This window comes from Anguilla rostrata, chromosome 11, assembly GCF_018555375.3.
Source record: "Anguilla rostrata isolate EN2019 chromosome 11, ASM1855537v3, whole genome shotgun sequence".
Lineage (NCBI taxonomy): Eukaryota > Metazoa > Chordata > Actinopteri > Anguilliformes > Anguillidae > Anguilla > Anguilla rostrata.
In genome coordinates, this window is record NC_057943.1 from 25,115,758 (window position 1) to 25,142,557 (window position 26,800).

The 26,800-nt window shown below is 43.4% G+C and overlaps 2 protein-coding genes and 1 long non-coding RNA gene across 10 annotated transcripts in view; 1 reads left to right on the plus strand and 2 right to left on the minus strand.

The window, feature by feature from the left end:
• Window positions 1–108: 108 nt before the first annotated feature.
• On the minus strand, window positions 109–20,129 carry galnt6 (UDP-N-acetyl-alpha-D-galactosamine:polypeptide N-acetylgalactosaminyltransferase 6 (GalNAc-T6)). Of its 4 annotated transcripts, XM_064298951.1 has the most exons (12): window positions 19,734–20,129; window positions 19,401–19,587; window positions 14,961–15,464; window positions 12,338–12,510; window positions 9,296–9,445; window positions 8,868–9,102; window positions 8,494–8,611; window positions 6,973–7,173; window positions 4,602–4,733; window positions 3,997–4,098; window positions 2,541–2,767; window positions 2,101–2,375 (listed from the first exon to the last, which is right to left on the minus strand). In XM_064298951.1, exons 3-12 carry the CDS (start codon window positions 15,443–15,445, stop codon window positions 2,216–2,218), a joined length of 1,983 nt encoding a protein of 660 aa, XP_064155021.1. In that variant the 5' UTR covers window positions 15,446–15,464; window positions 19,401–19,587; window positions 19,734–20,129; the 3' UTR covers window positions 2,101–2,215. The 4 variants fall into 4 exon arrangements, with proteins under 4 accessions (XP_064155022.1, XP_064155021.1, XP_064155020.1 ...); XM_064298952.1 differs by lacking the exons at window positions 2,101–2,375; window positions 19,401–19,587; window positions 19,734–20,129 and adding exons at window positions 109–2,037; window positions 18,293–18,309 and having other exon boundaries at window positions 2,609–2,767; XM_064298950.1 differs by lacking the exon at window positions 19,734–20,129 and having other exon boundaries at window positions 19,401–19,677.
• A 2,015-nt stretch (window positions 20,130–22,144) lies between these two features.
• On the plus strand, window positions 22,145–25,711 carry LOC135234390 (uncharacterized). The gene is made up of 2 exons (XR_010324099.1): window positions 22,145–24,262; window positions 25,076–25,711. It is a non-coding gene; the product is annotated as an uncharacterized LOC135234390 (long non-coding RNA).
• The window catches only part of LOC135234383 (adenylate cyclase type 6-like), a 54,676-nt gene continuing 51,306 nt past the window's right edge, over window positions 23,431–26,800 (minus strand). For all 5 annotated transcript variants that reach the window (XM_064298947.1, XM_064298943.1, XM_064298944.1 and 2 more), the window contains exon 24: window positions 23,431–26,591. In XM_064298947.1, the coding sequence (XP_064155017.1) occupies window positions 26,463–26,591 (129 nt within the window). In that variant the 3' untranslated portion in view covers window positions 23,431–26,462. The remainder of the gene's footprint in view (window positions 26,592–26,800) is intronic.

Below are 26,800 nucleotides of genomic sequence, written 5' to 3' on the forward strand. Positions count from 1 at the left end.
CATTATATATGCTATGTAAAGCATTTATGAGATACACTTCATTCAAACTGTGACCAAAGCATTCTTAACCGTATGTTCATATTTCTAAACGAGCACAGAAAACATAACTGGACATTAAAATTATTTTATTGAGACAAGTTCATATGTGCTTATTCATTTTAATGAAACAGAAAGATATCAAAATTGCATTAAACCTCACTGAAACTACCAAATTAATCTGTGACCCCTGGAGACACAACATTGCAGTTTCAGATTTCAGTTACATGTCTCAGAATTTCATGTTTGCATCCACGCATAGATAATTTCCAAATTCAAAATAATGTAGTTGCTAACAAATGATATTGATTCATGATTGAAAAGGGGAATCACAGTGAGTGATTATAGTAAATTGGACATGCATTCTTTTGACTGAATAAACCCTCTCCCATAGAAGTCAACCCAGCATTGAGAGAGCTTCCAATTGCCGCAGCTACATTCATAACGGCGTAGGATCAAACCACTGCCTAGGAAAGGATCTGTTGGTTACCTGATAGCATAGCTGATACGCAACTGTGTTCTAATTCAAATTCATACCACTGGATGTACACCCAGTGTCATATTATTGAAATACATATATGGATTCATGTCTAAAAATTATTGCAGCGATAATTTGTCCCATTCAAAAAAAAAAAAAAAAAAAAAAAAAAAAGGACCATGATATCAATTAATTACAGTATCAAATCTTCTGGCTACAACTGTAAGTCACCTGACCTGACTGTAGGTGTCATTGTTGAGCTGCCATACAAGCCACACCCAACTGAGTTACTTCCATAAAGAAACAAAGGGTTTGTTTAATTTAATTAATAACAAACTGGGGTATTTAGTTTAATCATAGAGCACAGTCTATCAGCTGATCCATAGAGTATAAATATCAGTCGGTACAACGTGGGGAAAAAAAACAAATAAACCTGGAGGCATGTTGGTCTGCTCAATCCACTTAGCTTGCAGTCATTTGATTGGTACAAATATGTCACAGGGCAGTGTAAAAAGACACAAAGTCCAGTTTTGCCTCCATTTTGCAAAGAGGAACACATCATTTTCTCGAGAAGTTCACATGAGCAATCAAATACAATTCAGGGAGTCAAAATCTGGGGCTTCAGTGGAAGACTAACCGGCTACCATTCAGATTATTTGCAAATGAGATGACAGGCCAAACTCAATGTCCACTTCAGAGACTGGGAGTATGCAAAATAAATTAAAAAATAAAATAAAAAGTACTCTCCTGCAATGTTATAAATGGAATTGGTCTACTCCCATGCTGTGTGCACGATTACCTTTTTTTAAACTCATAAATGTTTAAATCCGACCATAAAACCAGCACTTTGTTTTATCCCCGCCTGGTAAGTGTTCTGATCACGAACAATAATCAATGATAGGGATATCGAAACAGAATATCAATAAATTAAAAATTTCTTTGGCAAGAAATATAGAAAAGCTGTAGTGGATGTGGATCATCCTAGCCAAAAAAAATTTTCACAAATATATATTTTTTTCTTTTCTTATCTTCTCTGAAATACACATATTTGACACGAAACTAAAAGCCAGTTTACGGACTGGAGTGTAAAAGGCACTAGGTTTCAGCCAGAGGGCTTTCTGCAGTTCTCCGTCTGACCGTCTCAGGGGGACGCGTAGTCCACAGCTCTTTTGATCCCAGCCGAATTCCTCCACCATTCCCGCCCCCTCCGCAAGTCCCCACTCTAAATACATTTTAAAACAGCCGTCGGTCCAGGACTCCTTCGCACAGATACGCGATGCAGGGGATCTCAAACCGGCCCCTCTGTGTGTTCCTGTAATGTTTGGGAGGCTGCAGCGTGCTGTGCTCGAGTCCGGTGGGAGGGGCCCTTCGAAGCGGGTCTCTCCTGGCTGGGCCGCCGGTGGGCGGGGTCAGCTGATGACCCAGTGCTGGCTGATGTCAGCTGGGTTACAGGGCGCCATGACGACCTTGCCTTCTCTCAGGGTCAGGCACTTGCCGGAAGGCGGGTTCCGTAAGAGCTGCTCCTGGAGGAGGGTCACAGAGACGGGTCACACACTCAACACGCGCCAGCCCACTGTCCCGCTCTGCGGATGCACATGGGGCGGAACAGGGGGCAGGGTGGGGGGTGCTGAGCTTTTGGGCAAGGCACAGTTTGGTTACTACACCAAGAGAAGATCGAATTTTGATTCGGAGGAAAACAATTTAACACAGGTATGCCCATGAATGAAATGTGTGAAAAACGATAACACATGCAAGTATCACAGCAAGGGCAGACGTAAGGGACGCTGTGGCGTCTCTGGTTATGGTCTGGTCTGATGTACGGACGCTGTGGCGTTTCTGGGTGTGGTCTGATCCCGTGACGCTGGGCTCTGGTGTGGTTGATTGTACGGACGTGTGGCTCTGGGTGTGTTGATCGTTCGGACGCTGTGGGTTTCTGGGTGTGGTCTGATCTCGGTATGACGCTGTGCGCTCTGGGTGTGGTCTGATCCGTGTCGAGGTGGGCTGGGTGTGGTCTGGTCTGATATACGGATGCTGTGGCGATTCTGGGTGTGGTCTGATCCCGTGTACGGACGCTGTGTTTGGTGGAGTCCTTACCGAGGTGAACTCCCACCGCTGCCTGGGGTCCACCTGCGTGCCGCGGCCCTTCAACTGGCAAAGCTCCACGGTGACGGGCAGCGGCTCCACCCACGCCTGCAGGCACAGCTGCTTCCCGATGTTGTGCCGCAGCTCCTGGTGGGACGTGTACTCGAAATACTGCAGGGACGGCAGCACAAACACAGCTCTGCGTTAGCGACGGGCTGGCCAATCACCAGAGACCAGAGACTGACCATTCAGCAAAGGGCTGACCAGAGACTGGCCAGTCAGCGATCCGCTTCCCAGAGACTAGCCAATTAGGAATCAGCTCCAGACATGGCCTAAAACATCTAAGTCAGACAATTCAGTTTTCACATGTAGCAGAGGCTGTCATTCAAATAAACCAACAGTTTTCATTTATCCCATTTCAAGCTTGTTTTGCTGTAAGGAGACATAATGAGGGCAGCTGTTTGCTGTGCTATGGTGTTCTGTAGGATGTTGTATATACAACCTAGTGGCTGATATGTTATGTAACACAGATCATTATTTGTTCACTGGATTACATCTCTCCACCCCCTTCCTTTCAGGCTACAGATTTTTCCCCAACCAGCGGTGAAGGTAGGAAGCAAAGTGAAGATAAAGACTCATACGGCTGGCTGCAACTGGAAGCAATACAGCTTTTCAGCCTTGCGGTCTCATGAGACACGTAGCATCCTTGACACCAGGGAAAGCAAATCAAAGGGCTAAAAAAATAAGCATGCTAGAGGAAAGAAGGAAGTTCTGACGGAATGGTATAAAAGCAGTTTGTTTCATGGGAAAACATTCAATGGATGCACTCAAAAATATATTACGGTTGTTATCCCAGGAAAGTTCTGCAAGAATGCTTGGAATAGGCACTGGAAATGGCAGCTAGCTTCTGCTTTCTAGTCAGAATCAAGTTAAAGATTAGTGAGCCATTGTAATGCTGATGCCAGGCTAGGTTCAATTCCCCTTTGTACAAAATCTGCCACCACAAAAGCGGAACAATACAAAATGCCTCCCTGGCCAAGAACGTGTAGCAGTTGACCTAACAAAAATAAAGAGAATCCTTTCTCCGAGTCAATCCATTGTTACACAAGTAATGTTTATGTACACAATGCTTACAGTGCTGCCTGGTGGCCATTGTCAGGTCACCGCACAGTTGTTTGAGACAGTGCAGCAATCTGACTGTTACCAGATCATGGTCTTCAGTGGAGGTGCATTAAGACATTCTTGGTCACGTTAGCAACATTCCAGGCATACCAGGTCACCATTAGCAGCACACTCAGGCATACCTGGTCACCTTTTGCAACACTCTTGGGGATGCCTGGTCACCATTAGGGGCATGCTTGAGCACACCTGGTCATCACGAGCAGCACTCGCAGGCTTACCTGGTTGCCACCCATGTTGTGGCATGTATACATAATCATGGGTTTCCCTCCAGAGTTGTTCTCTCCTACATCCAGGCAGGTCTGAGAACCAGAGTTCTTGATCTGTGTGGAGATGAAAGAACAAGAGATTGAGAGAGATCAATTTATTATTATATCAGCCAATAAAATGTTACTGAATTCAGAGAGAGACATTTATTCTACCCTTGTTCCAAGTGTTAACTGTTATTTTAGAATATGCACTGTCAATATGAGTCATGCCAGTAAAAGGAATTTGACTTGAACTTGAAACACTGTCGTATTTAAGAAGAACAAAGTCACTGGCCACCTGACAGACAGATGCATACACATTAGGGATTGGGCAGAGGCATCATGCATTGCCACAATGGGTGGAGCAGCCATGTGCCACCAACCGCTGACATGTATATCAACACTTCCATTCAATTATAAATCAGTACAGACCAATCAGTCACTGATAACTTACGACTCCACCCATTTGGGATTTCAGAGTCTCGGTCTCATTAAAACGACCAATTAAATACCGAAAAACAGGAACGTAACCAAGAGATTTCTCACAGGATGACCGCAGACAAACTGGTCGGCCTTACCGCTCCAAACAGGACTGGGGTGAGGTCAGGAACGAAGACTTCTGGGTAGATGTTCTCCAGGTACCACGTGAAGTTCTTGCAGTGCAGGCTCTCCCTTAGCTTCACCCGCTCAGATATGTCGCCGTACTTGTTCTGTGGGTGGGGCGGGGGCGGAATGAGAAACGGTCACCGCGGGACTGAAAAGGGAACAGGAATGGCGGCTGACGCTTCTGAGCCGCGCCACGCTGCAGGAATGCGCTCTTGCGCAAGGGGGAGAAACGGTGAATGCAGAGCGACGTGTTGCTCCACAGTGCCACGCGGTAATGCAGTCACGTCACCCGCACACTCTGCAGCAGGGATGGGTGGGGATTTCATTTCGTTTCGATTTAACCCCTTCGTTATTCGCAATTATTTAACTAGCGCCATCTTTTATGTTATCTGAATTTTTTAGCTACCGGTCTTACACATTGGTCCAGGGTCCTCCCCCCTGGGGGGGGACTATGAGTGTGTGTTGTAGGCACACCTTGGACCCTTGGAAACAGAAACACTGAGTGTAGTCCACTCTAATAACAATGCAAGGAAAGTAGGCAAACCTCTCCAATCACCATTTTGGGCAAGGGTGTTCAAAAGTGTAGATTTCAGGCAGTGAAACTGAAAGAATCCTTTGTAACTCCTAATTCCTAATTTCCAGTTGGAAGTTAACCTATTATTTCTCAAAGAAAAAAATCACTCAAGAAAAATTATTTTTTTGTAAAAATGTCACAATTACTGGCACCCTAGAAATTCAGTCCTGGTCATTCCTCAGTCTGGCCTGAAGATGTGTGACTAGGCCTTCTCTGTGAATCACTTTTAAATCACTTTTAACACTTTATCTTAGGCTCCCTTTGACTAAATTTGTGGGGTGATTTTTATTCTTTTACATTTTTTGCCTGTTACCACCTTTTTTGCCTGCATTTCAATCTGCATTGTGTGAACAAAGATTACGATTAATAATAATAATAACAATAATAAAAAATAAATAACATTATTATTATTATTGTTGTTATTATTATTATTAATAATATATAATATAAAATATAATAACTAAAGCTAATAGAAGAATATTACTCTTTATGTTTTGTCACGCGTCTCTTAGGAACTCTTACATAATCATCCATGACTTCCTGTTCACTGTGGTATAAGTATCAAGTGACACTTACCAAACTACCATAGTCATCCATCAATATGGGGAAGTTGAGACAAAAATGAAATGAGACAAAGGGTTGTTGACCTTCACCGATCAGGCAATGGCAATACAAGAATGAGCAAACTGCCCAAAAATATCAATCTTCACTCTTAGGGCATACCATGCAGGATTTTTAGCCTTGCAGTGGTCCTGTGATTATAGTCAAAGTCGTCTCCTCCTTCGTCTTCAACCCCGCCCACTCACCCTGAGTACCTCACATAACATAGCTAGCTGAATAGCAAGAGGTAACGTTAATACTGTGAAATCCATGACCGCAAGGAATGATAAGAAGTAAGATTTGATTATAGCTTAATTCCATTATGCTGAACGTATAGCTTAATTCCATTATGTTGAGCGTAATAGCGGTTATATCATTGGGATTTTAGAAAATTTCAGACTCTTCCAAAAGTCCTTATTGTCACTGGCTGCACACTGCAGGTAACGCTACTAACAGGCCAAACAGAAAACAGACCAACTCCATTGCTTTTCATCCCCTTGGCTAACTTCAGCTAACACTATAGAGGAAAAGTAATTCCAAGGTTAAGTAGTTCTTTAACAAGCCTCGCTAAATGGTTGTTGCTTCTGCTGAAATCTTATCCCAAACCACACGCTCTGTAACCACACCTACCCCTCTGCAAACAGAAAAGAGGAATGTCCCAAACACATTTCAGATTCACAAATACAGGTAAAGGTGCACAAATTAGGCATGGTTATTTTATAATATTTTCAAGGTAAAATCCTGCTCAGCATGCCTTTAAGAGTTGCCACCATACACAATAAGAAAGATGGTTCAATAATCAAAGAATTCGCCAAGGATCACAACTGCTGAACTGCAGAAGCAGGTTGCATCATCACATTACTATTGTTACCAAAGCTACAACTAGATGCCACTGCCATGCCAATAAACCATCTGGAAGGCTTGTCTGTCATTAAACCACGACCCCAAGTGGCAGGAGCTTGCTAAACATCACTGGAACTTCGATTGTAACTGTTCAGATGAGACAAAGAAAGCATTTTGGCCAGAAACACCAGAGGTGCGTTTAGAGATGGGAATGTATAAAAGAACCCAATCCCCACTGTATGATGGGGAGTGTGTGATGTTTCATATATATGGCGGTAATACGTTGCGTCACTTCACACCTCCCGAAACGAGAGTGGCAGCCTCACCTCTTGGGCCATGATGGCCGCGTTCTTGTTCCGGCGGTAGAAGATCTTCTTGTAGTCATCCATCCAGACCTCGGCCAGACGCACCTGGTTCCGGGTGATGACCTCGGTGCCCTTGGGGAAGGTGTGGGGGCTCTTGGTGCGGAAGACGTGCCCGACCACCGAGCACGGGATGATCTCCAGCTGGCCGCCGCACTGCCACACCTGCGCACAGAGCAAGGCACACGTGGGTATGGGCTTGCGTCCCAAACCGCGAGTGGGTATGGGGTTGCGTCCCAGACCGCGTGTCGGAACACAATCTTCCGACTGAAATACAATCTTCTGCGCGCCACGGGAGAGTCTGCCTGCATGTGGTAAAAAGGATTAGCATAAAATCTCTTATGCAAACTCACCTGTTCACTCTCACTCATTCACTCCCGCATTCAATTGCCGGGGGCAGACAAACCATAAATTCAAATGTTGGTCCTCTGGGCTAACAAGCAGCTAAATCTAATATAGCTAAATCAAACAAGCCTGGTACACTGGTATGTTATATGTTCTGTTAGTATTAGCTAAATGTTTTGACATGTGTTCATAAAAAAATTATGTAAACTTGCTTCAGATATATAAAAAAAAAAAAAAAAAAAAAAAAGTGTTTTGATGAATGATGAAAACAAACAGATCTTGGTATTGCCCTTAGATTTTTGGTCTGCACTGTATACACCTGCACTTATGTGCAGGTGTATAATTAAGAAAATTATGCTACAGATTTTTAGTTTTTATATATTCTCTTATTTTCAGAGTATTGTACTAAAAAAGGAAATGTACACCGTAAAAATGTGAACAATTTAATGCGTGAAACAACTATTTTAGCGAACCCAAAACCCAAAAGCACCCAAAAACATTATGGTAGCGCTAGAATGGATTACTCTCTCACTGCACTGGCTGATCTGAATCACTCTCAACTTAGTTATGCCCATTGGGCAACAAGTTTGGTGAAATGTTATGTTTATAAAAATTTATATTTCTTTAAAAATTCTCTGTCCTACTTGCAGTTAAAGCAGGCAAATCCTACATTCCACTCAAATCAAAGGAGAACCAATTGAATTTCCCCCAACACAAATGACAAATGAGTAATCCATTTTTTTTTTTTTTTTTTTGCGAACATCATCCATTCGGGAAAAATAAAACCAAATTCTGTTCCCTGGATTTTGAAGCAGTACAGTTTTGCATCCAAACTACCGATTTGTCCAGGCCTGCCAGTTCTATTTTACACAGTTGGACCCTCCTGTTTTGACCATTTACATTTCCTAACACTCACTCTGTATTTATTTTTCTAGACTGTAATTCAAAGAATTTCACTCAAAGATGGCCATTACTCATGATTTATTTAGAAATATATTGCCTTCTTCTACCTCACGCTAAGTTAAGTAGGCGGTCTGACAACTCTAACCTTAACAAGCATTAAATAATTCATCAGCAAGAAACCAGATCTGAGCAGGGTCTTCTTATACTCCCGACTGCCATAATGAGGAACAAACTCACCCTAAAAGACATCTCCACGTTCTCCCCTCCCCAAATTTCCATCTTGTCATCGTAGGTCCCAATTTTCTCAAAATAGGCCTTGGAGATGCTAAACAGTCCTCCAGCAAAGGTGGGAGTCCTGAGAAAAAAAAAAAGAAATTCGCCACTTACACCTCTCTACTGACATCACCACACCACAACTGACACCTTACTACTGACATCACCACACCATAACAGACAGCTCACTACTGAAATCAGCACACCATAACTGACACCTTACTACTGACATCACCACACCATAGCAGTCACCTAACTACTGACATCACACAGTCACAGACACATTACCATAGACATCACCACACCACCAGAGCACACATGCACGTGTGTGTTCTCACTTGACAGGGTAGGTCTCGTCTTTCCTGCGGGCCCTCTCGTGGTCAGGAATGCCCTCCCAGCCGAAGGTCAGGCTCCAGTCGAAGTTCCCGCGGTTGTGTGCGTGGGCCGTGGCCACCGGCTTGTTGAACAGGAAGTTGTTCAGGTCGATGGTAGTGATATCGGGACTCACTACGGCGGTGGGCTCTTCCACAATCCGCGCCAGGAGGGGTTCCAGCCAGCCGTGGAAACACTCACCTGCACAGGAGCAAACAAACACATGGGCGTGCGCATGCACACACACACACACACACACACACACACCTCAATCAGCCCACCATTTCACCCACTCCACCAAATGGGCACGCTCCGTTGTACCTAAAACTGTTCTGAAGACAACATCAAATACCAAAGGCATGCTCGAGGGAATGATGCATGCTGGGAAACTCACAGTGGGCATCCAGGAAGGTGAGCACCTCCCCGCGGGCGACGCTGGCGCCCAGCATCCGGGCCGTGATGAGCCCCTTCCGCTCCGGCTGCCGCACCACCCGCACCACCTTCAGCGTGGCCGCGTGCTTCTCCAGCCGGTCCTGCAGGTGATCTGCAACAACACCAGGCTACGTCAGCACCCAACAGTACTTTAGGATACATAACATTTCATTAGTGAGTTAGGAGCTGCTGGGTGGCTCATCCTGTTAAGTCACTGCTCTAGCGCCAGTATGGGCCCTTCAGTCTGGTATCAGAGGCGAACTCTGCCGACTGACCAGTCGGCCACTCAGGGTGATGCAGACGGCCCTAGCATCGCCCAGGGATGGGAAGGTTTTGGGATGACAGGGTTTCATTGCACACAAGTGTGCCTCACTCCTCAATGCATGTCTTGGCAGATAATTATTGCAGCGGAGAGGCATTTAAAACAATTTTTATGTGATTTTCTTTTCATTGAAACTAGAACCCCCACAATAAATGTCTCTCTCTCATGTTCACGCCAACATTAAAACCACACATTGCAGTCTGGGAAAATGAGGCAGTGGGGGAAAATAAAATAATTACTTTCCATCTTGTGTAAAATGGACCTAAATATGAACACTGCCGTTGCAATGTAAAAGGACCCTACACTCGAGATGTCCGTAACAGAAACAGAGAAACTGAGCACCCATCCACATCCTAATCTCTTCGCTGCAGAGAAGGGCGATGATGCCATTTGTAATTTAAAAATGAACCTACGAATAAGACATCAAAAAAGGTTGTTTGGTGTATTTGGTGTGTTTTTTCCCCCCACACATTGTGGGTTGACGTTAAAAAAAAAAAAAAGGAAGGAAGGAAATAAAAAATTTTGGGCAAACCAACAGCTAAATACCAAGGCTGAAAAACAAGAACTAATACTGCTTATGAGGTGTCTACGAGCACGTCTCTCTCTCTCAGACAGACACACAGAAACACGCACACGCAAGCACACAGAAACACTCATCATTTGCACACATGCGCACGTGCTGAGAAAGTGTTAAGAGGAGGGGGTGCTCAGCTCACACAGAAGGAAACTCCGTGACGCGCAGCCTGTGGTCACTTCCAGCGCACAGCTCTGCCAAATTCTACACAGGGTGGGGCGATATGACCTGAACTTTATATCACCATACATTTTGAATTTTTGACAGTAATGATATACGTATATGACAGTATATATATATTTTTCCTAATTTAAACAGAACATGCTTTAAAGGAAATACAAGATTCAAGGCTAACTGTTCTCTGGAGTCAACTACAAGGTTATTATTAATTAAGCATTGCTGTTTTAATGTACAAGGGAAGCATACACCCCTGTGTTTTATTGGCCTATCAGTGATGTTGCCTGAATTAACAGCAAGGGTTTAGCAAGCAGCGATGCAAATTGTGAGAACAATATCTTTTACAGAATAATCCCTCAACGATAATAATTTTTTCATCAGTGTTCTACTTGCCGAAAGTACATTTCCACTGGACCCAGCTTATGAAATAAATATAAACACTTTATAAAGGAGATTATTCAGACTGTATTAAAAAGTGTCAAAACGCCAATCTACAGCTCTGGCTTATAAAAATGTAGTCCTTCATCAGACATTTCAAAATCTGTTTCATTATTAATAATAATAATAATAATAATAATAATAATAATAATAATATATTTTTTATACCATCACTTGCATTTAGATAACAACTCAAATATATGCCATTCCTAATTCCATTATGATACTTGCAGCAAAAGAAATATGAAACAGAGGGATGAAATTCTTGCTACACAGGCTAATAATATATATTTTTAAATACCCAAGGAGCAATTTCTGCTTTCATTTACTCATGTTGGTGTGACGTCTTGTTTTTGACTTCATTCAAATTAAGTGCTTCCTCTTTGAATCCGGCAATGCTACCAGGATGGGAAAAACAACGCTCTCTTCTGATCCAGATAAGGCTTACTTAGAATTTTGGCCCAATTGTGCAAGTGAAAAATCAATCAATCATGGTAGCCCCAGGCCAGCAGGCACTCCTGATTTTTGAGCCCTGTTTTCTGACCAAAATATTTACACTAACGCTCTAATGTAACCATCAAAAGCCATTCTCCACTGATATAGACGATATAGCCAAATTCATACGGTGGCACATATTTCTATTGGTTTACGATTTAAACGGTTATATAGTCAACCCCTAATTCTACCATTTCAAATGGACAATATTTTGCGTCACTTCTAGGTCATTCCTCAAAAGGACCTGCATGCCACTATCTGACAGAGTAAGACTGGGACGCCTGTGCCTGGCTGTCTGCAGGAGGGTGCGTGTGAGTGGTAGGTGGCCTAATGTGATACTGAGGGCTGTTTTTACTGAATTTAAAGGCAAAAATCTAAACCTGCGCCCTAACAGCGCCACACCAAAAATAATGCACACCACACAGGCAGTTCCGTCCCTCCTTTTTTTTTAATAAACAGAGTGTGAAACGGACATCCTGCAGCCCAGTGCACTTCTGCTTCATAAGTACCAGCAGCAAACATGTATACGGTACATAGCACATGCTATTATGCAATAAACAACGTTCCACCACACAGAACCTTCCAGACTTAGCCTTTCATTACTTAAAACATTAGTAGGTGGCACAGAGATCATGACCAAACATCTGTATATGTATGTGCATGCACGTATATGTGTGTGGGTGTGTGTGTATGTGTGTGTTACTCCAGTTTTAAAGTTGACGTGTTAATGAAGACAGTGTAGAAATGCATGTGGAATGTCAGTGTAGCAAACAGCCAGTGTTGGAACGGCAGTGTAACAAACAGCCAGTGTTGGAATATCAGTGTAACAAACAGTCAGTGTTGGAATGTCAGTGTAAGAAACAGTCAGTGTTGGAATGTCAGTGTAAGAAACAGTCAGTGTTGGAATGTCAGTGTAAGAAACAGTCAGTGTTGGAATGTCAGTGTTGGAATGTGAGTCCGGTCAGTCGAGTCGGCGAGCAGGTTGCAGAAGGGCCCACCTGCAGTGCTTGCGTCATCCACCAGTATGATCTCGGTGAGCATGGAGGCGGGGGCGGTGTGCAGAACGCTGTAGACGGTGCGCAGGAGTGTGGACCACGCCTCGTTGTGGAAGACGATGATGACGCTGGTGGTGGGCAGAGGCGGGCAGCGGCGGAATTTGCGCTCCACGCACCTGAGAAAACAAAAGCCGCGCCCGTCAGCTCCCCGAACGTGACGGCGCGCCCAGCGGGACAGTGGTGTGTGGCGCTGATATCACACGTTAGCACGGGGGCCTGATAGTACTCCAAGCAAGGCAGTGAGCATGCAGTTCGTTTCTGCCAATTACCCTGGCTCACCCAGCTAACTGGATGCAAACAGCAACAGCTGCCGTTCACTCACGGTAAATTTTGTGTTTTGTATAGAGACAAAAAAACGTCCTTATCTTCAACTTTTCTGAGCTTATCGAGAAATTTAGCTAAAATGTTACATCGTGTAAATGACTGAGTTAAAGGGGAATTCCACCCTAAAACTTTGACTAGAAGCAGAGTAGCTGTCCTCCTGATTAAAATGAGCTCTAAGCCAGCTCTCAACCACAAGTAAGTTCAGAGATGCAGTATAGCCCCAAACTACTGCACATGCTCCAGGTACCTGCTTCACTATAGACAGCGGGCAGGCACTTGCAGTCCATGGGTGGGTGTCAGACAATGGCAGCCACAGATTGCCACTCCTGCTGAACGCAAACAGAGGGGCTGGGCATTACTATTTGGCCTACAGAGAGGGTAACATTACTCGCTAGCAAGTTAGCTACTAAACAAAGAAAATGTTTACTTCATTGTTTAAGTTCAACTAAAAAAAGGTTCTTGGTTTTACATAACTACAATTTGAATAGCTGTGATTTATGCAGCCGACTCACATCAAGCCATTTCCGACATGGTCTTGACTTGGGAAATATTTGTTTTCATGATAAATCCGGCAGTGACACAGGCCTACGGTTTTACAGAGTACTGCTGGTGAAGGGGAGAGAGGAGATAAACGTGTTAAGCAAGCCAAAGAGAAATGCATGGTTGTCATTCATTGACATTCCCTCTTTTGAGAGCTGGTATGGATATCCGTACTTCAGAAACTGTTAGTGTTCCCCACCTCATCCAGGGACAGTGGATCCTTGTCAATAAAAAGGCCAGAGAGCACAGAAGAGCAAGAAAGTCCACAACGCTAGCTAGCTTGCAAGCTAATGCTGTTTATCATATGGAACAGCAGCTACTCCAAATCTCTCTTTGACAAACTGTCTGAGTTTGGATAGTGCCCCCTTCACCTATGTCAGAGGAATCTCCAAATTCAAATTACTCGCCAATTGTAGTTCTTCAAAAATGAGGAAGGGTAGAGGTGAGCCACGTACATCATTACGACTTATACCTGTTCCAGATTTGCATCTTTGACTGCCGATATCTCTGGACAGAGATTGCTTAGGCCAGCCACACAGAGAGAATTAAGCAGTAATGCTTTGAGTTTTTAAATTAGCTAAATGGTGTTTTGTGGTGGAATTCCACTTTAAGATAAAGTGGTGTGAAATCTCTCCCTGCCCAGGCCTGCACTAAATTAAAAAAATAAACGCTCTCACCACAGTTTAAAGACATATACTTAGAATTCACTTCACTGACAAAATTAAACTTGTTTGACAGGAAATCTGAAAAAAACTGTAGCTGCTTCGCCTGGGACACAAAAACATGAAATGGCATCTGCGATCCAAAATGATACAACAAAAGTATTTTGAAAACAGTACAGACTGTAGGGTCTTTAAGGAGGGTCCACTTTATGCAGAGATAAAATGAACAGCAACATCAGCAGGACACACCATCAGTGCCCACACAGTAGAAGGCAGAAATTCTAGTAAATTTAAATAAAACAAATAAACACATTTTTAATTCACTACCCAACAGTCCACCACTAACAGTTTCCTTAGGCAAGCTTGGAGTGTAAAAATGTATGTGAATGCACATTTCAGTTCATGTTAGGGTAGGACCAGAGAAAGAGACTTGCCCGATACCTTTTCCGGCCCTGGCTTCCTGCACTCCTCCAGTTTGTCTAAATGAACTATTCTGGGCAGTGAGCTGGAAGTTCCCCTGCGTTTTACTTTGGCAGTGGTGGTGTGTACACCCTGCAACATTTACACCCTTTCAGAAGAGGGCAGAGCGCAAAATGCCGAATGTGTGCGTAGCTCCCCCCTTTGAGCAAACAGCCAGCTGCTCAAAATGACACACCAACTGCCAACACACCAAGACAACCCCAGAAGCCTTTTCACACACAGATAATGAACAACTCAAACATAAAATTTGCATTGTTTCAACATAAAAGTGTAATTCCTCACCCAGCACAACCTGGTAGGTCAACAAGCAATTAACAGGTAGGTCTACCTGGCTGATTACGCACACACACACACACACCACAAACACAAACAGCAAAACTGCAGCTTTGTGTTGGAATTTTTCTAATTTCCCCTCTGATCAATTTCTCTTTAACACCTGTCAACAAATTCTGCAGGCTAAATGTGATCCCTGACAGGGCCTGTTAAATTCCCCACAGACATTGCGTGTAGCTTGTGGGGAAGGAGACACCTTGGTATTTGAGATGGGGCCTGAAACTCACTCAGGGGGGCGAGTGTCCTCCCCCAGGCTGCGGTGCAGGGAGATGCGGTCGCTGGCAAACTGGTTGAAGCAGTGCCGGGCCATCCCTTCCGCCTTCTCCTTCTCCTCCGCAGGGGACAGCTTGTCCATGCTGAAGGCCTTCCCATCAGCCCCCTGGGCCTGTGGGTCCTGGGGGGGCCTCTCCAGGTGGGGGCGAAGATCGGCCTGGGTGTAGAAGCCAGGGGGGCAGTCCCGGTCAGGGGTGGGCTGCTCCTCAGCGGACGGGGGCTGGGGAGCACCGATCTGAAAGCGAAGGTTGTTGACCGCACCCATGACCACGTCCAACATCCGCTCCTTCCTATTGGCCAGTTCTCGGAACCAGGGCTCGGGGGTGCCCCCGCCGGTGCCTACATCCCGCTGCAGCACCACCAGCACCACCATGAACAGCGTCCCCCCCAAAATTGTCAGCTTCAGGGGCGAGGCGCGACGGCGCAGGAACAGACGCATGTCCAAAAATGACGACCACCTGGAAGGAAACAGACAGACCTCCTTTATCCTCTCGTCTAGAATCACCATTAAGCCACCTGCAAATCAATTTCCATTGTACGCATACCTGTGAGCCAGGGGCCGTTTTACAGACCAGAGGGCACACAGGACTACAGGAGAGCTAGCGCAGATCAAAGGAGAGGTGCAGCTTTCATCACACACTACTAGAAACCTGCAGGTACATGATGATGTGCTAAGGAGAGCTAATGCTGGGATAACCAGGCTAAGACCCACCCTTCACCCAGCCATACAGGGAAGACTGCGTCCCACCTCTGTGGACTCTGGACGACAGTTGGCCAACATCACAGTCCAGACCCAAACCTGCAATGTCCGTGCTATGAGACCCCTCTTCCAGGGGGGAGTGGCTTTACCACTGGAGCCACTGTGAAGCCTCCCCACATCTTTTCAATATTTTATACATTTGTCAGTTGTAATAAGGAAGGGTCTTTTTTTTTTTTTTTTTAAATGACCACACAAATCAGGTCTAGATTACCAGTTCATTGAGAACACATTCAGTTGCTGCCCATAATGACACTTACAGAAGCCCTTTAGGGGTTTAAACAGAACTGCTTGTTAATCTTGCTGAGCAGGTTGTACACTTTCTCTCCCTCTCGTTCACACACATGCACACAGACACGTAGCTCAACACACACACACGCAGGGGCGGAGGCAAGGAGTTGTAACAGGAAAAGCTTTTCCGGGCACTAGAGGGTCCACACACATGCACCTACCTGTGGTAACTGGAACAATGTATGAAAATGAAAGGTTAACAGGCAACTGACACTCCCAGTCAAGGATGTGAGCTGACCTCTGACTGACCAATCCGATCAGTGATGTCAAGCCAATGCCACGAGTAGCTGGCAGACACAATCATCAGAGCATATACTACTATTTGCAACAACAAAAAATGGAACTTAAAAAAAGGGTAGCTCAACTTCTTGAAGGACCACCAATCGCTTATTTATTTCCTTTGAAACAGCAGACAGTTCCCCCTCCTTTTGTATTTTTTCCTTTATACAGACAGGTAGGAAGCGAAGAGGGTAAGTGGCAGAGAAGGGATTACAGCCCACGTCTCACCCATCTATTAACTCTTCAGGAAAGGACAGACTATTTCTGTGTTCTACCCATTCTCAACCTGATTTTTTCCTTCTTCCTGAAACGTCCCCTCGGTGCTCCCTCTCATATCGACCTCATAAATTTTGGCTGTCGTGTCCAGGTATTCAAATGCCAGGGGAGAGTAAACATGGGTGTGCTGGAAAAACGCACCTTTGGAGCACCTGCTCTGGGCACTGCCTCTCAAACACGCAGCTCAGCCTCCCGGTGTGGCCCGACGCTGCCACTCCCACGCTCATTAATGAATAACAAGACACACCGAGTGCACGGCCCGCCTGTCAGCAGCCATACCTCCACGCACTCTGCTCCTGCCGACTGGCTGAAGCTAAGCAAGTGTGGGCTTGGTTAGTACTTGGATGGGAGACCACCGGGGAATACTGAGTTGCTGCTGGAAGTGGTGTTGGTGGGCCAGCAGGGGGCAATCTTCCCTCCGGTCAAATAAACCCCAATGCCCCAGTGCAGTGATGGGGACACATTGCAGTAGGAGATGCCGTCTTTCGGATGAGACGTTAAACCGAGGTCCTGACTCACTGTGGTCATTAAAGATCCCATGACACTATTCGCAAAGAGTAGGGGGTTCCCCGGTGTCCTGGCTAAAATCCCAGATCTGGCTCTCGCAAAAAACTTGCCACCTAATCATCCCCTGATTTAATTGGCTAAAAAAAATGTTCTCTCCCTCCAGTGGAGCTGCTCAGTGGCCAACAATAGAGGATTGTGGTTGTACTGGGCAGCTCCCAGGTGTGAATGTGTATGAGTGTGAAGCAGGGCGTTGCTGCAAAAGAGCATCGGTGCTCAGCGAACCTACCCTGGATAAATAAAGGTTAAATTAAAAAAATAAATAGGAAATTGAGCATGATGCGGGAGCATTCAAAAACTGTCAAAACCAAAGAGCGATCCTAGTCTTCATAGTGTGCTTGGAAGAAGAATGCATGCTGAAGCGACCAGTAACAGACTGGAGGAGTCAGTCCATGCAGATCAATCACTGTTCAAACAGATGCTTTTCCTTACCCAAACAAACCAGCAAGATTAAGCGCTCTTGTAGGATATAGAACGGCAATTCTACTGTGGGCCCAGGGGCCAAATACACACCGCCACAGACATAATTTTTTACCCTTTCATTACTGCAAAGAAGTCCATTATCGCAAGGAAGGTTTGAATGAGCAGAATGCCAACATACCTCCGAGTCGCATTAGTTAGAGCAATAAGTTAAAATGTATGCATATTGAAGACATAGCCTATATATGTACACGTTCGTACAAGACGTTATTCATTATTCATAAATTTTTTGTGCAATAAAATAAAAAGCTAGCGTCCATTAAGTAGCTATTGAGGAACCCTGGTTTACACCAAATTACACCATCAGTAGCCTTGGTATATCCAAATACCCGAAGAATTAACTTCTGAAAACAGATATTCGGTGATGCAAATGAAAAAAGTGTCAATGCTGTTTGGTCGGGAGTCCCATTAGACACGCGAGTAATCCTGAACGGGAAGGCAAAGCGTTTATCCGTGTTTATGCATTTCACACAAAACAACGAATTTCAGTATCACAACGGACCGCTAATCTGACCTCGAACAGATTAAACCGCAATGTAATCTCAAATAGCGTCACACTATCGCAATTCGCTTCCCATAGACAGAAAGGCTGCGATGAAAGTATCAACAGTCTCCCGTCTGGGCTTTGATTATACTCACATTTCAGGAACTGTAGGCAATTCAGCATTGAAGAAAATAAAGGTAGAAACTTCCTCTAAGAATGTCAGGAATTGGGTACGGAACAACGGGGTTATAGGATTCTTATGTTGGTCTATCAAACGTGTGGCAGTTTTTGGTGGACCTGATCCATGGGGCAGGGTGTGAGCATAAATGGAGAAACCTGCTAAACTGCAAAACCCAAAAGTAAATATTTAAATCCGCATCGGACGAAACATGCTTCCGTGTGCAATTACGCGCAAGGGAAAATGAACTGGAGATTGTCGTCGTCATAGTGATAGCCATTGCCTGTATATAATTTTTTTTAAAGTGAATACGTTTTAGGACAACTCGGTGCCGGTTACGCAGAGTGGCACATTGGGTAACTTTTGTTGTAAGATGTTGTTATGACTTCTAAACCTTCCGCCAGAGAAGGTAGGTACCTCTAAAAATATACCAAAGAGAACTGGTATGGTTTAGTCTTTGTCAGCGCGTTACTGCTCAATTGTCCAGGTTAATTTACACTCTCGATATATTGCGCAATCACGTATAGGTTATCGTTTTTTATGCATTGTCGTGACGTGCAGTGGGTGCGTATGTGTCGCACACCCTACTCACCGCGACAGACACGGGAAGAGGAAATCAGTTTTAATAAGGGAAAGGGTATTCAAATAATTTTACAATCATTCAGTGAAAATGAGTCAGTGAACAATTCTTGCGCACACATACATTCCACTGTCACGATCCGTAGCCTACACGTGACAACCAACATTCGCCATAAATAATTTTACCATTCACGGAACTTTCACGGCGAATCGATGTAGATACCACATTCAACAAAAATCACTTTGAGTTAATAACCACGACAAATCTATACTCCTTAAAATGCATTTTGACATTTATTGCAGTTCATACATAGGCTAATGGTAAATCGCTAAACACAGTAGGCTATAGTCCGTCATATTTTGTCAAATAATTGTACGCCTCTCATCTTTACGTAGAAAACGTGTGCGACCAACTACAGACACGGAAGCGAAGACGACTTCAAGAAGAGACAAGATACTGTGGTAACACAAAGTTGCTCGCTTATTTTACACTATGCCAAACGTACCTGTAATCTGCCCAATCTTGTGCACCTGCTTCTGTTCAGCGATTTCCTTGTTGTTGGCAGGGCGACGATCTGCGCGTTCCCACTACAACGTGGAGACGGATATTGTTGCTTCGGCTTCCTTGAAGTATTGAGTTTGCCCTGTGCAGTGAAACCTGCCGCCCCCAGCAGCGCTACGCTCCCCGCTTCCCTTTGAATGCAACAGGTGCAATTCGTTGTAATGATTAACTACACACTCTTCCGGGTCCTACAGCCGACACGTTTTCACTCCAGCTGTAGGTAACAACAGTACCGGCATTACTTGAATGTGTCTTCTTGTTAAAAAAACTGACTTACCGATTTCAGTCTGCTTGAAGACTTCTGAATTCATTGGTTAACTTTTTAAAAAGTACAATTAAGCAGCAATGCATTTCACTCGTGAGTTAATTAAAGTTCAGCAAGGAGTGCAGCACATTTTAGATATCAATAATAGATGCGGAAGGAATCTAATGCCCAACAGTACCATCGTCCGTAACCGTATACAGATTTATTCAGAATTTGAGAAAGGCGCAAGACAAAAGGTTCCGATGTGTCTATCCGGTTACCCGACGAGTGAAATCTTGTTGTTAAGCCTTTAGTTCGCATTCTCACCAAAGGAGAGAAAATCACCAGTTTTACACCCTTGGCATGACCGGGATTCTTGAGGCCGTTTTAGGATTGCGCTTTATTTACGTCCTTTTAGCCACCGAAAGCACGATCCAAACCTATCTGCCTTTGTTCAAAATTATATGTTGTTGGAATCTTACTTAGCCTTCTCGGTAGGACATTGAAAATAAAGGAGTAAATATACTCTGTATTATTATATAATTAAATTATTACCGTCCATGCATTAGCCTTCTCTCTCTCCTCCTCCCCCCCCCCCACTGAATTCTTTTTTTCTTTTGGCACATTTTGATTCAAAAGGACATTTGATCATCCCATAAGTCCTATTATAGATAAAAGGGGATGTGATATGGCACCACAAAAAGTTACAACTTTGCCATTATCTACTCAATAACAAATCATCAGACATTTAATATCCCATGTAAGTGCCCCCTTACCTTCGGTAACTGAAAACCTCCTTTAGTAGCATCCACATCAACTAACGTCTCTCATTGTGGTAGCGACCACTCGAGTTCTCATATTGCCTGTAGCAATTAGCGGGAGGGGGGTCTTTTTTTCAGAGCGCAGTGTGTGCCATACAGCTTAAAGGTCTACGTTGCTTGCTTTAACTCAAGATCACTGAATCAATCTTTTCCATATCATTTTATGCACATGCCCAATTATGTGATTGTGGTCAAGAGGTTAATGTCAGACTCGGGAGGTAGTGTTACCATAGGATTCAGCATTTTTTACACAGATAAGAAGAGCCAAACAGAAGGAAAAAATACACTGCGTTCTATAAACGCTGATATTGGTCTTACATGTGTTGCTTATTGATCATAATATTTACACACCCTCTGTTCAATATCAATGTTTTTTGGTAAACAAAGCTAAAGGCAAACAGAGAGTGAGCTGTGGGTACACGAGTTGGGAGATCTTGAGCCCCTCAATTTATCATATAATTCATGGTGAGTAGCACAGCAGACCTGGATCTAAAACTAAACCTTTAATATGAGCTAACCCTCTAAGAAATGCATGTGGATTATGGTTATCCTTATCTGAAATTTTACATTATGATCAAGGTTTACCGTTTAGCACTGCTGCTTTTGCTATATAAATAAAAAAACAACAACATGGCGGTAGCCCAATTCAAACTATAACAGGCTGGCACCATGCGAAAAATAACACAAATCCCCTTGCAAAGCACTTTATCTACTCACTCATTTGACGGGAATCCGATGAGCCTTCTTTTCCAAATTTATCAGCAATCTCATACTCCAGCTCTCGAACTCTGATGCTCTGGACAAAAAGTAGCCTGCAGCCAGTCCATTCAGTCTCTCCTGTCTGCTGCTGCTCCTCAGGTGGTTCTTGATTAATTATTATTTTTAAATGATTGATTCATTTAAACAGGGCTCGACTGTTGCTACTGTGAAAGGGAATTTCATAACAACCACAGTACCCTACACACCTCACCGAAGGTTAATGGATGATGTACAATAAGTGTTTTTCGCAAGTTAGGAGAAGTGTGTGTTCACGATGCCAGTTTTAAAACGGGCCCTGAATCACAGCAGTTGAGCAAGGATGATTGTTGATATAACCGTGGTCCGACAGAATTTTTGACACTGTTAAATTGGGTTCTTTTGCTTTTTTTAAAAGCTATGAAAAAATGCATCTCAATAGACATTTGGCTTTGAAACATATTCTACTCAGAACTACTCTGATGCAGCATGGAATACACGGTGGACTCATTGATTGACTCACTGTCCTGGATCTGAGCCATTAGAGCAGGCCAAATCCATCACCATGTTCCATGTTGTCAAGGGGTATTTAAGCAGGGGGGTTCATGCACACAGATTTTACTACCGAGTTCAATTGAAGGTGTGACAAAGCAGGTCACTACTTTATCAGGCTGAATAATTTAAAGCCATCTGAGAGAAAGAGTATCTTTAAACAAAAAAAAGAGGCATTTATTCAAAAGAATTACAACAAGGGACTTGCATGTTTTCCAAAGATGAGACCTCAACCCTACAAAATGGCCCCTCTCCTGCTCATCACACACCTGGTTTAAAGACATGTTAATTATAATCACCAGATGGTGTGCAACTAGCCTTAATTAGTCACACATTTAGACCAGCAGCAGTTTAAGGTAGACTGAAGTCAATTAATGTATTTATTGTGTTATTTTCAAAAGTGTCAGTTAGTTGAAGTATATTTTTGCTCATATTGTTGAAACGCATAGTAAATAGAAACTATGTATCCAATCCACATGACAAATGCATATATGGAAAATACGGATCTAACAGTCTAACCTAATATTAATTGATAGTCCTTATACTGCCATCTAGTGGCCAATTATTTAATAGCACAAATGTTCATTGTCTAATTTTCTTAGAATCGTAATAAATGTCCTGTTTTTCCATCCATCTATTATCTATACCTGCTTATCCTGGTCAGGGTCGCGGGGGATGCTAGAGCCTATCCCAGCATGCATTGGCCGAGAGGCAGGAATACACCCTGGACAGGTCGCCAATCTATCGCAGGGCATATCCTGTTTTTGTGATCAAAAATTGTTTTGGTTATTATACATAAATATACAATAATTATTAGATATAGCAGACTTAGTCTTTGGGGTTTCTGTTTATGTTGTAGGTCTTGATATGCCAAGACTATATATTTGCATAGCCTTATAAAACTGAAATGTTCATAAGTGTGAATATTTAGGCTTTTGTAAAACATGAAAGTTGAAATCAATTTTTCTGTTGTTCCTGTATAGGTTATTTGCATTCTGTTGAGATTGCTCTAATTGCCTGCTATTTAAACATCACATACTTTTAATATTTCATATTTAATTCAAGACATTTTTAAAATATGCATTGATTACATGAAACATTATGCACACTGCATGTCTGTTTGAAATACTGAAGCTAGATCCTCCAAGATTCCTACTGTTCTGCCTCTGTCAGTACTCAATCTACCAAGACCAATTAGATTTTTACTGTTTGTTTGGAGAGCAGACGTATCACTGTGACTACCAGGTATATAAAACAAAACAAAAAACGGCTTGTATTAGCTCTTAGATAATGTCGAAAAGAAAAGGTAAAATAAATAATTACACGTTATTGAGTTTAATTGATGTTAAATATTCCATGTTTTGAATGACCTGAAAACTATTCTTAGAAACTGAATGCTTTATTTTTTACATGCGTAGGGCATTTAAATAGCGGGGTATTCCCACATCCAGTAAGCCTAAGCGTTCCAACGTAATCCCCCTCTTTGTACCATATAGGCTGTAGCCAACTGACAAACTGCAGGCGAGGCCACCCCAAGGGCTACATACGTTATTCACAGAGCGAAAAACAATGAACAATGAACAATACATTCATAACAAGGAACAAAGAAAGAGAAAACAGGACAAAATTAAACAGCCATTTATTTGTTTCCATGGGGAAAATGTTCATTTTTCATGTTTTTTTTCCATCTTCATAAGAAATCATTTTCATTTTAGTTACCATATGATTTACTGGAATTAAAAAAAACATTCCTACTTCATCAGACCGACACTGCAGTTTGAAAAGCTGCTCGGTTTCAGAACAAGTACCCCTCGCAGTCCTTCTGCAGCCAATCAGCTTCCTCCTCAAGCCCCCGCGTGCCGCACAGTGTTACTAGCTCCGAAAACAGCAAAACGTCTGAGGGAAGTGAGGGAGGCGCAGCACTGACTGTTCAGACAGGTACCGATCAATCGTTATGATCGACGGGGGCACCCGTTAGTGCCAGCTAACGAGCCGAGACAACAGCCGGAAGAGAGAAAGAGAGAGCGAGCTGAAGCGATTACTTTCCAACACACTTAGCAGTGACACGTGAGCTGTCCGTACTTTCTCCATCAGTTAATTTCGCTACTGCACCTTCTTAAGATTGTAAAATATATTCTGACATGTTTTACATCTCAGGTTCTTAACACACAGCGCCAAAAGGAACAGAGGCACCTTGAATATCGGTAAGGGATTCTAATTATTTTATTTATTTTTTAAGGCAAATGTAATGTTCAGACATTTTTTTAAAAACACAAAATACCGATAACAACTCCTGCGGTTTCGCTGTACCTTTTTTCAGGCCGTCTTCCACAAGTCTACGAATCTCAGGCGTTCGCCTTTAACAAACCTTAAGCGATTTGTTCAAAGACATGAGAGGGTAACAGAGCCTCAACACTGAGCCTAGTACTGTGTACCAGGGGACACAGCAAAGAGGTAATCCTGCCATATACCATACCAATCAATCGTATTCAGCAGATACGTCATCCTGCTCTTGCTGCCTAGCCAAAACAATAATATCTTAATAAGTAACAGTTCCTGGCCAAGTACAATTATATTGACGGGCACTTTCTTAAATATCGCACGTGTGATGCAATGCTGGATCTGTTTCACTATCTGCCGACGATCGGTACTAGCTAGGCTTGTGCTTTCCTCGCGTGAAGCGGTTTCCGCATAACTACTGTGACCTTTGACCCTCAAGGTTTGGAATGGAATCATTGTAATCAGCATAACATAAATAAAAAGATTAATAAGAGGTGATTAAAAAAACAAGCAACGTTAAAACCATAAATAAACACAAACTAAAAACAGAGGAGACCACAATCTGACATGCTTTGGAGCAGTTAATTTGGCAAGAAAGCAATCTGTCATATCACATAGACCTCACAGTGAAAAGTTATGCCCCTTGAAGAGAATCTAAAGCACAGTATTCAGTCATAATACCCACGCACGCACACACACACGCTTAGCAGACACAGACGTGTACACACATACGTTGTGTACATACATATGCAGGCAGGCACACATACACGCATCCATGCAGACACACTCACACACACACACACACACACACACAAAGACATGTATACACACATACTGTACACACAGTATTCTGTAAAAAAATGTTTTCTATAACAATTAGAACATAACATATGGTCTAGTACCATAGTATCCAATGCCATAGCTTGTATCCCATTTCAGAAGTGTATTTGTTTTCTTATGTTTTATACCAAAAATATTTTTTGAAAGAGAAAAAATGCAACCGAGAGTCCAACCAACCAAGCACAGGGTCCAGGTGCCATCAGGAGACCCCTGTCCGTCCCAGGCCCTCAGTGCCCTGGGCTGGGGAGAGCAGAAATCCAGCCCCAGGCTTCTTAGTCCCTGGAGGCCTCAGACTACGTTCCTCCTCTTGTTTGAGTCAAAAGACCAAAAAAAAGAGTCAGAAATCAAGTCTTTGATTTCACCGTTGTCCTTAAACACTGTGCAACGAACAAGACCTTGGTTCATCCACACCAAGAAGAAAGGCGTTACTGTGGCCACTGCTGTCTGCACCGGGACAAAAAGATGGGCAACTGCCACAAAACTGCCATAAAACAAGGTCCGACAGAAGAACGAAAACAGCTGAATTTCATAACTGCTCAGCATAAGCTTCAACGTGGGACAAATGTGTCTTGCTTTCTCATATTAAATACTTGTTCTTTGGTCATTTTTTTTCTTCTCAGTTTATATATACATATACATATATATGTATATATACACACAGGTGTACTGTTTCATAATGTTCCTGCAAAATCCATCAATTAAATAAATAAAGACTCCAGAATTGCAGTCTAAGTACCTGTATTTATAGTTCTCCCAAAATAAACAAAACTTGAAAAAAAAAAACATACAAATAAAAAATGTGGTGTAATATTCAGTCACTTTCCTTCTGAGGCAAAAGGCCTTCATTAAATAAAATTGTTATTATTTTACTTTTTCCTTCAAATTTGCCTCTGGGAGTATGTTGGGACGGAGAAACTTACACACACGCAAATGCACACACACACACACGCACACGCACACTCATGCTCAAACTATGTACATATACTCACATGCGCTCACACACATACAAACGCACATACAAAAACAGAGGTACACACACACACACACTTTCTCTCTCGGGCAAGCGACTCTCATGCGAGTCTCGAATGTGAGTGCGTGTGTACGTGTGTGTGTGTGTGTGTGTGTTTGTGCATGTGGGTGTGTTTGTGTATGTGTGCGTGTGTGTGCATGTGGGTGTGTTTGTGTATGTGTGTGTGTGTGTGGGTGTGTTTGTGTATGTGTGTGCGTGTGTGTGCATGTGGGTGTGTTTGTGTATGTGTGTGTGTGTGTGCATGTGGGTGTGTTTGTGTATGTGTGTGTGTGCATGTGGGTGTGTTTGTGTATGTGTGTGTGGGTGTGTGTTTGTGTATGTGTGTGCGTGTGTGTGCATGTGGGTGTGTATGTACGTGGGTGTGTGTTTGTGTATGTGTGTGTGTGCATGTACACGTGTGCATGTGTGCGTGCGTGCGTTTGTGTGTTTGTGTATCCAGAAGCTCGTGTCTCTGAGTCAGTCCGTCTCCGTGTCTGTACAGTAGGAAGCCTCCTGCGGCTGCTGCTAGCTGCTGGGCGGTCCGTCGTTCAGGAAGTAGGTGGTCATCTCCCCCTTCCCCTTCACCTTGACCACACCCCGGCACTCCAGCTGGTAGTCTTTGCTGGCCAGAACCTGGTACAGATCTGTGGTCACCTTGGGGAGCAAAGGAAGAGCGCTGTTTGACTCTTTCTCTCATATCGCTCTGAATCTAGGAAAGGTCACAATGCCAGATGTGTCATGTCGTTAAAATGCGGTTTGCCATGTTCCATATAAATTAATGCACCTACTCATGGCACAATATGTGTATAAGTGACAGTCGGCCACCTTATTGTATTAACACTGCACAAGGCACATTCATCCCC